Source organism: Trichechus manatus, unplaced genomic scaffold, assembly GCF_000243295.1.
Source record: "Trichechus manatus latirostris isolate Lorelei unplaced genomic scaffold, TriManLat1.0 scaffold00026, whole genome shotgun sequence".
NCBI lineage: Eukaryota > Metazoa > Chordata > Mammalia > Sirenia > Trichechidae > Trichechus > Trichechus manatus.
In genome coordinates, this window is record NW_004443962.1 from 21,681,963 (window position 1) to 21,692,311 (window position 10,349).

The 10,349-nt window shown below is 39.5% G+C and overlaps 1 protein-coding gene across 3 annotated transcripts in view; it reads left to right on the forward strand.

Moving 5' to 3' along the window:
* The window catches only part of CCDC80 (coiled-coil domain containing 80), a 54,347-nt gene extending 44,521 nt beyond the window's left edge, over positions 1-9,826 (forward strand). For all 3 annotated transcript variants that reach the window (XM_023728884.1, XM_004373684.2, XM_004373683.1), the window contains 2 exons: positions 8,212-8,292; positions 9,326-9,826. In XM_023728884.1, the coding sequence (XP_023584652.1) occupies positions 8,212-8,292; positions 9,326-9,672 (428 nt within the window). In that variant the 3' untranslated portion in view covers positions 9,673-9,826. The remainder of the gene's footprint in view (positions 1-8,211; positions 8,293-9,325) is intronic.
* The last annotated feature ends 523 nt before the right edge of the window (positions 9,827-10,349 follow it).

Genomic DNA, 10,349 nt, shown 5'->3' on the forward strand with positions numbered 1-10,349 from the left:
TGTTTTATGACATTGGTTAACAACCCCACTACATGTCAACATTCTCCCTTCTCGACCTTGGAGGACCTTTTTTTTTTGGTGAAAATGTACATAGCCAAAGTTACACCATTTCAAAAGTTGCCACATGTACAATTCAGTGACTTCTATTACTTTCTTCCAGTTAGGATGCTATTCTCACTATCCTTTTTCAAATTATCAAATTATCACCATTATCTTCAACTCACTGCCCCCTAGGCTTCACATCAAACCTTTTGAGTTGCTGTTGTCAATTTGATCTCACATAGATAAATCTTTTTTTCTTTTTTTGTACCTTAGATGAAGGTTTGCAGAACAAATAGTTTTTCATTAAACAGTTAGTACACATATTGCCGTATGACAATGGTTATCAACCCCATGACATGTCAACACTGCCACTTCTCAACCTTGGGTTCCCTATCACCAACTTTCTTGTCCTCTCCTGCCTACTAGTCCTTGTCCCTGGACTACTGTGCTTCATTAGTCCCGTTTTGTCTTATGAGGCTATCCAATCCCCGGCTGAATGGGGAACTTCTGGAGTGACTTCACCACTGAGCTAAAAAGGTGTCTGGGGGCCATACTCTCAGGCTTTCTCCAGTCTGTCAAGCCAGTAAATCTGGTCTTTTTTTTGTGAGTTAGAATTTTGTTCTACATCCTTTTCCAGCTCTGTCCAGGACCCTCTATTGTGATCCTGGTCAGAGCAGTCAGTAGTGGTAGCCAGGAACCATCTAGCTATACTGGACTCAGTCTGGTAGAGGCCATGGTATTGTCGATCTTTTCAGAGAACCAGCTTTTGATCTTGTTAATGCTTTCAATTGTTTTTCTATTCTCTATTTCATTTAATTCTGCTGTAATTTGTATTGTTTCCTTTCTTCCGGCACCTGAGGGCTTCTTTTGCTGCTTTCTTTCTTTTTTTTCCAGTTGTAGGGTTAATGTTTTGATTTTGGCCCTTCTTTTTGGATGTGTGCATTTATTGCTATAAACTGACCTCTGATAACTGCTTTTGCTGTGTTCCAAAGGTTGTAGTAGGATGTGTTTTCATTCTCGTTTGATTGTATAAATTTCTTTATGCCATCCTTAATTTCTTCTATAACCCAATAGTTTTTGAGCAAGGTGTTGTTCAGTTTCCATGTGTTTGATTTTTGTTCCTTGATTTTTCTCTTATTGATTTCTGCTTTATGGCTTTAAAGTTAGAAAAGATGCTTTGTATATTTCGATGCTTTGCATTTTGTTAAGGCTTGCTTTATGGCCTAATATGTGGCCTATTCTGGAGAATGTTTTATGTGCATTGGAAAAGAAAGTATATATGGCTGCTGTTGGGTGTAGTGTTTGGTATATGTCCCTGAGATCAAATTAGTTGATTGTAGTATTTAGATCTTCCGCGTCTTTATTGAGCTTCTTTCTGGATGTTCTGTCCTTCACCGAAAGTGGTGTGTTGAAATCTTCTACTATTATTGTGGAGCTGTCTATCTCTCTTTCCAATGCTGTTAGAGTTTATGTATTTTGAAGCCCTGTCGTTGGGTGCATAAATATTTATTATAGTTATGTCCTCCTGGTGTACTGATTCTTTAATCATTATATAGTGTCCTTCCTTAACCTTTGTGGTGGATTTTACTTTAAAGTCTATTTTCTCAGAGATTAATATTGCCACTCCTGCTGTTTTTTTTTTTTTTTTAAATATTTTATTGTACTAAAACCATTGCCGTCGAGTCAATTCTGACTCATAGCAACCGTATAAGTAGAACTGCCTCATAGGGTTTCCAAGGAGTGGCTGGTGGATTTGAACTGCTGACCTTGTGGTCTGCAGCCATAGCTCTTAACCACTGCACCACCAGGGCTCCTCCTGCTGTTTTTTGAGTGTCGTTTGCTTGATATTTTTCTTCCATCCTTCGAGTTTTAGTTTGTTTGTGTCTTTAAGTCTAAGGTGTGTGTCTTGTAGGCAGCATATAGATGGATCTTGTTTTTTTATCCATTCTACCACTCTCTGTCTCTTTATTGGTACATTTAGTCCATTTACATTCAGCATAATTTTTGATAGGTTTGAGTTTAGTGTTGTCATTTTGCTGTCTTTTTTTGTGTGTTGTTGACAGTTTCTTTGTTCCATTTAATTTTCTGTGCTGAGTCGTTTTTCTTTATGTATTTCTTTTCTTCTTTTTCATTGTTGTTGATTTTTATTTGCTAAGTCTTTATATTTTTCTTCTTTTTTATCTTGACGCGTAGGATTGTTAGTTTCCTTTGTGATTACCTTAATATTTACCCCTATTTTTCTAAGTTTAAACCAGTCTTTTATTTCTTTATATTGCCTTAACTTCCTCTCCATATGAAAAATCTATGTCTACATTTTTTTAGTCCCTCTATTTTGTTGTAATGTCATCTTTTATGTATCGACGGCTCTGTTTCCCTATTTTCAATGTTTTGCTTTATTTTTGTGACTCCCCTATCTGGGTTGATATCTGGTTGTTCTGTCCTGTGTTCTAGTCTTGGGTTGTTATCTGATGTTATTGATTTTCTAACCAGAGGACTCCCTTTAGTATTTCTTGTAATTTTGGTTTGGATTTTGCAAATTCCTTTAACTTCTGTTTATCTGAAAATGCCCTAATTTCACCATTGTATTTGAGAGACAGTTTTGCTGGATATATATAATTCTTGGCTGGCAATTTTTTTCCTTCAAGACTTTATATATGTCATCCCATTGCCTTCTTGCCTACGTGGTTTCTGCTGAGTAGTTCGAGTTTAGTCTTAGCTTAGTCTTATTGACTTTCCTTTGTAGATGACTTTTCGTTTATCCCTAGCTTCTCTTAAAATTCTCTCTTTATCTTTGGTTTTGGCAAGTTTGATTATAATATGTCTTGGTGACTTTCTTTTGGGATCTACCTCATGTGGGGTTCGATGAGCATCTTGGATAGATATCTTCTAATTTTTCATAATATCAGGGAAGTTTTCTGTCAACAATTCTGCAAGAATTTCTTCTGTATTTTCTGTTATCCCCTCCGTTCTAGTACCCCAATCACTCGTAGGTTATTTCTCTTGATAGAGTCCCACATAATTCTTAGAGTTTCTTCATTTTCAAAAATTCTTTTATCTGATTTTTCCTCCAATAAGTTGGTGTCAAGGGCTTTATCTTCAGTCTCACTAATTCTGACTTCTACTGCCTCAATTCTTCTCCTAAGACTTTCTATTGAGTTGTCTAATTGTGAATTTTTTTGTTAATCTTCTGGATTTCTGATTGCTATCTCTCTATGGATTCTTGCAGCCTATTAAATTTGTCATTTTTCATTATGCTCTTGAATAACCTTCTTAAGTTCCTCTATTGGTTTGTGTGTTCTTTGGCTTTTTATGCATTTTGTCTGATCTCCTTCCTGATCTCTTGAAGAGTTTTGTATATTAATCTTTTGTATTCTGCCTCTGGTAATTCCAAGAAATTCTCTTCCTTCTGGAAAATTTATTAATTCTTTATTTGGGAGCTTGCTGAAGCCTTCATGGTCTGCCTGTTTATGTGATTTGATATTGACTGTTGTCTCCAAGTCATCACTAAGTTATTATATTTATTTTATGTTTGCTTACTGTTAGCTTCTTGTTTTGTTTTGTTTTGATATGCCCAAATAGGCTGCTCACATGAGCTAGTTTTATTATTGGCGCCTTTGAAGCTCTAACGTCCTGTCACCTGGTGGTAAAATCTGTTACTTAGTAACAATATGTGAGCCCAGAAGTCCATTAACTTTTCTCATATGGATCCAGCTCAGGTGTCCAGGTAGTTGGTCATCAAGTGTGTGGTGCAAGCTTTCACCTACAGTCCTTGACAGGCATGGGTGATTGGTGGAGGCACAGGTATCTGGCTGCAGTAGGGGGTCACACGCTGAGCAATGAAGGGGGCTGATGGCTGCCCCTGGGTGTTGGAGGGGAAAGCATGTCCCTGTTCCCTATAGCGCACAGATGGGTGGGTTTTGCTGCCAGACTATGAGCACCCAGTGCTGTTGGCTTTAAGGCCTGGGGTGCACCACTTATTCTTGGACCCCTGTCATGGGTGGGTAGGTGGCTTGGGTGGAGCCACCAGTCCTCAGGCCCCTGATGTGGGCAGGTGAGGATCATGCTTAATGGGCAGAGCAGTGTCAAATGTCACAAACCTGCCACTTCACTGCTGAAACAATTGAAGTTAGACTTCAGGTATATACCCTGTTGTTCTGTGGTAATGAGGGCCTACGCTGTTGAAATGGGCCCACACAAGTCTATGCAGGGGTGAAAGGCATTCAAAGTCCATGGACCCCTTATACCTGTGCCTAGGCAAAGGAGCTGTGTCAAGCCAGAGTTCCTGGCTTAGGGGAGCCAGCAGATTATTTTTTCCATGTTTGTTATTTTGTTCCCTCTCCAAGGCCGGGAAAATGGCTCAAGGTGCATGATGGGTCCTACTCCCAGCCCAGGGGACTCGGCAATTGCTGAAGCTGGCCCAGGATGCAGTGCAGAGCAGGGAGAGGGGAGGTAAATGGAAGAGAGTTTTTTCCCAAATGAAGTGTTTTTTGATCTGCATGGTAGGCCAGATGCAAGTACTTATCTTTAGCTGCTTCAGTGCTGCTTTTCGCTGGTTCGGGATGGCCAAGTAGACTCTCTGCCGCTGGGTCTCTCCTGATGTGGAAAACACCTTCTGTGTGCCACTGCTTGCCTAACCATGCACATGAGCCAATCCAGCTTGAAGGATGTTGGCTCCAGCCGGGTCAGGTTTGGCAATTCCTTGTTGCTTCCAAACTGTCTCCCTCATCCTGCCGCTCAGTCTGATTTCTCAACTTTGCCTTTGATGTTCAGGGCTCCTAGTTGTCATATACAATAGATTCACTTGTTTATTTTGGGTCTTTGTTGTAAGAGGGACCACAGGAAGCGGCTGACTACTCTGTCATCTTGGTCCCACCCCCCTGAGTTCTTAAAACAAACAAACAAACAAACAAAAAAACCTGCTGCCGTTGAGTCGATTCCGACTCATAGTGACCCTACAGGACAGAGTAGAACTGCCCCATAGGGTTTCCAAGGATCACCTGGTGGATTCGAACTGCTGACCTTTTGGTTAGCAGCTGTAGCTCTTAACCACTATGCCACCAGAGTTAAATCACAGTTTGTTGATTTCTCTGCACACAGACCTGTATTACATCAGTGTTAGCAAACCCTTTCATAATATGCAGGAAATGTGAAAAAGCCATGTTTTCCAGGAATAATTAAATTAATGGTCTTCCCTTCTTAAAATATGACTCACAAGCATGTAGAATAAAATCCTTGACTTCTATGGAATAAGAAGACCAAAAAAACAAAAAACAAAAAAATTTTTTAAAATAGCATTTTGCCTGTATTTTAGCTCTCCCATGGGGGCCCTCGTGGCACGATAGTTAAGAGCTATGGCGTGCTATGGCTGCTAACCAAAAGGTTAGCAGTTCAAATCCACCAGCCTCAACCTGGAAACCCTGTGGGGCAGTTCTACTCTGTCCTAAGGGGTTGCTGTCATGGATTGAATTGTGTACCCCCAAAAATGTCTGTCAACTTGGCTAGGTCATGATTTCCAGTATTGTGTGATTGTCTACCATTTTGACATTTGATGTGATTTCCCTGTGTGTTGTAAATTCTATCACTATGATGTAATAAGATGGGTTAGCAGCAGTCATATTGATGAAGTCTACAAGATTAGAATAGTGTCTTGGGCCAATCTCTCTTGAGATACAGAAGAAAGAAGAGAGCAGAGAGATGGGGGGACCTCAAACCACCAAGAAAGCAGTGCCAGGAGCAGACCATGTCCTTTGGACCTGAGGTTTCTGTGCTGAGATGCTCCCAGATCAAGGGAAGATTGATGACAAGGACCTTCCTCCAGAACCAACAGAGAGAGAAAGCCTTTCCCTGGAGCTGATGCCCTGAATTTGGACTTACAGCCTACTAGACTGTGACAGAATAAATTTCTCTTTGTTAAAGCCATCCACTTGTGGTATTTCTGTTATAGCAGCAATAGATGAGTAAGACAGTTGCTATGAGTCAGAATTGACTCGATGGCAATGGGTTTTTGTTATGGGTGGCAGCTTTCAGTTTTCTCCTCTGAACAACAAATACCATCAATATTCACATTGTTAGTTCCAAACTAAAACCGTGAAATCTTGGTATGGTGATTTGACAGCCTCTTATCCTCCTATTTTCTTCCTCCTGAATCCTTTCATGTGCATTTCATCTTCAAAAGAATTCCAACCAATACTACGCAACAACAAAGAAAAACGATGAAGCCGTGAAACATCTTATAACATGGAGGAATCTGGAGGGCATTATGCTAAGTGAATTTAGTCAGTCACAGAAGGACAAATATTGTATAAGACCACTATTATAAGAACTCAAGAAAAGGTTTAAACACAAAAGAAAACATTCTTTGATGGTTATGAGGGTGGGGAGGGAGGGTGAGGGTTATTTACTAACTCGATATACATAAGAATTATCTTAGGTGAAGGGAAGGACAGCACACACTACAGGGGAAGTCAGCACAACTGGACTAAACCAAAGCTAAGAAGTTTCCTGAATACAATAAAACACTTTGAGGGACAGACTAGCAGGGGTAGGGGTCTGGGGACCATGCTTTCAGGGGACATCTAGGTCAATTGGCATAACAAAGCTTATTAAGAAAATGTTCTGTATCCTACTTTGGTGAGTGGCATCTGGGGTCTTAAAAGCTTTCAAGTGGTCATCTAAGATGAATCAATTGGTCCCAACTACCTAGAGTAAAGGAGAATGAAGAACACCATAGACACAAGGAAAGTATTAGCCTAAGAGACAGAAAGGGCCACATAAACCAGAGACTTCATCAGCCTGTGACCAGAAGAACTAGATGGTGCCCAGCTACCACCAATGACTGCCCTGACAGGGAACACAACAGAGAGTCCCGGATGGAGCAGGAGAAATGTGGGGTACAGAACTCAAATTCTAGTAAGAAGACCAGACTTAATGGTCTGACTGAGACTGGAGGAACCCCGGAAAGCATGGCCCTTGGATTCTCTATCAGCCCGGAACTAAAACAATTTCTGAGGCCAACTCTTCAGACAGGGATTGGACTGGACTGTGGGACATAAAGTGATACTCATGAGGAATGTGCCTCTTAGCTCAAGTAGATACAAGAGTCTAAATGGGCAACTTCTTTCTGGAAGTGAGATGAGAAGTCAGAGAGGGTTAGGAGCTGGTTGAATAGTCATGGGAATTGGGTGGAAAGGAGGAGTGTGCTGTTACAGTATGGGGAGAGAAATTAGGGTCACATAACAACGTATGTATAAATTTTTGTATGGGAGACTAACTTGAAACGTAAACTTCATTTAAACTGCAACAATAAAAAAAAAAATTAAAAAAAAAAAAAAAAAAAGAATTCCAACCAGCTACCCAGGCCTGACTTTCCCTCCTTTTCTGAAACTTTAGCTGAGGCTGTGAAAGTAAGCTATGCCTGCTTAAGTGTTTTCCCTCTGAATCCTCTAAAGAAGTTAGAAGAACCTGCTTAAGTCAACAAACTTTTGTGCAAAGACGCTTGGAACTTTTACTTCAACAAATGCAGTGGATAGGGTCTGCAGTCTTTTCTCTGAGAGAAGGTTGTTATCCATAAAAGCTGTTATGATTTCACAACTTGACTTTTTTTTTTTTCAGAAACCTAATCAGCTTATATCATCACAGATATTTTAATGTTCCAATGACTTCATTTTTGTTTTGTTATTTAATAGAGTAAGAATCACAATTTGAGAGCAAATTGTTTTAGATTAATCTGGAAAAACAAATAATAACCGACCCTATTGTGACATCATGCTTGGTAGAGGGTCAGCAAAAAATAGAAAGACCTTCAAGGAGATGGATTGACACAGTGGCTGCAACAATGGGCTCAAGCATAACAATGATTGTGAGGATGGTGCAGGACCAGGCAGTGTTTCGTTCTGTTGTACATAGTGTCACTGTGAGCTGGAAATGTCTTGATGCCACCTAACAAAAACAATCGTCATCCTAAAATCTGCAACTGATCTTCTTTCAAGATTTTAAACGTATTTTATTATTTTCTTATGGGAATTTTTAAAAAATGGATTATTCTACTTAGTCAGGTTATGCATATTTTTAAATTTAGGAGATTTTTTTAATTGTTAGACCTCAGGTCCTTGGAAGTAAAAGATGACCTAAAGTCATTTCTCCTAATTTTGTGGCTTCTTTTTCTCTCAGGTCTGCGCCACATAACCATTCTGAAGCTTTTAGGCATTGGAGAGGAAGTTGGGGGAGTTTTAGAACTGTTCCCGATTAATGGTAATGTGTTATTTTAAAACAGTACGAAGTAGTGTTAAATTCAATTACATTATATTAAGTTGTCTGTAAACATTGAGTGTACCTCCAATGTGAACAGTTTATTGAATCCCCCCTCCTACCTTGTGTGTGTGTGTGTGTGTGTGTATGTGTGTGTGTGTATATACAGAGTATGGGGGGGGGGAGGGGAGATTGACAGCAAGGACTAATAATTGTTTTTAATGCAAAATCCCTTAAAAATGACATAAATATTAATTTTATTAACTACAGTAGTGCTTTCTATCTGTATAGGGCTGTATGGTTTACAAAGCATTTTTATCTTTTATCTCATTTAATTCTCACAATAGTTTTATGAGGTACATAGGTCAAATCTCATTTATTCCCTTTCAATAGATGACGAGATAAACTAAAAGCTCAGAGAAGCTAAAAGAAAATCACTAGTGACTGAAACTTTCAGAAAGCAAATCCAGTCCCTCCTCCCAAGAGCAAGCTTTTCGCATGAGACAATTTGTGTAAAAGACCTGGCACAAGCAGACCCCAGGAAATGTCATCTCCCTGACCACTTCCAGCATCTTCTTTTCTTATGGTTTAAATACATTTGTCTAGATCTTCCATAATTGGTATTTTCCACCTTTCACTATAAAATAAGTGTCACAAGTAAAATCGTATTTGCAAAAAAGTGAGTAACTAAGCTAATCGGAAATAAATTTAGAAATATAACCAACACAATCTTTTTTAATGATAAAATTTAAAGAATTTAATCTTGCCAGGATTAAATTAAGGGGCTGGTTTTATACTTAGTAGCATTCCTATAAAAAAGGTGTCACGTGCCCCAAATTTTGATACTGATAATATTGCAAAATAGCAGGAATTTAACTCCTGGTAGAAAAAGCAGATATTTCTTTAATTGGGTTTTGAGCTACAGAGAACAGGCTCATGGGTCTTCGCTCTATTCTCACAGTGATTCCTCTCACTTTGATGTTCCCCTGAGCTCTGATTCTTTAATCCACTAACAGCTATACTAATCCTACTCTAGGGAGCTCTGTTGTTGATCGAGAAGACGTACCTGCCCATTTGGTGAAAGACATACGTAACTATTTTCAAGTGAGTCCGGAGTACTTCTCCATGCTTCTAGTTGGAAAAGATGGAAATGTAAAATCCTGGTATCCTTCCCCAATGTGGTCCATGGTGATCGTGTATGATTTAATTGATTCAATGCAACTCCGGAGACAGGAAATGGCCATTCAGCAGTCACTGGGGATGCGCTGCCCAGAAGATGAGTATGCAGGCTACGGTTACCATAGTTACCATCAAGGATACCAAGATGGTTACCAGGATGACTACCGCCATCATGAGAGTTACCACCATGGATACCCTTACTGAACAGAAATATGTAACCTTAGCCCCAGCCACTGTCCCCTGCTGCTGCTGAAGCCCCATGCGGCCAGCTATGTAAAGGAGTTCTTCCACACTGCCTACATTCCCTGCCTTTTTCTTTCAGTGTTCTAAGACTAAATAAATAGCAAACTTTTTCCTAGTCGTGGTTTGTTATTGAAGCTTTTAAATTATAAAGACATTTAAAAGAACTGTTTATTTCTGTAGTTGGAGGCAATCTGGTACTAATAATTGTACTGAAAATGGTTATTCCTTTTCTTATAATGGACATTATTTGGTAGACAAAAGACTGTAAAATAAGCATGCTCTACCTCTCTTTTACTTTTTCTTTATTTCAGGATTTATTGATAAGTGAAGATGATTGTTAAAAAAATTAATCAAGTATCCTGGCACAGATATTTTCAGGAAAGGTGAATGAGAGGACAGATAGTTCCTTAGCACCTTTGAAATGCCAGTCTAAAAATGATAAAGCTAATTCTGCTCTGTACTGTGAGCTTCTTTCATGAAGCTAATACCCCAGCAGTCCAGTGACACTGGCCACCAAAAGCCAAAGAAAGGAGCAAACCCAACTTTGTTATCATAGCTACTTCCTGCCCTGTTTCTCTTACCTTCAGGTCTATTCAGAAATACATCAGGGAGCCGGGAAAAGGAATCCCTAAATCCTC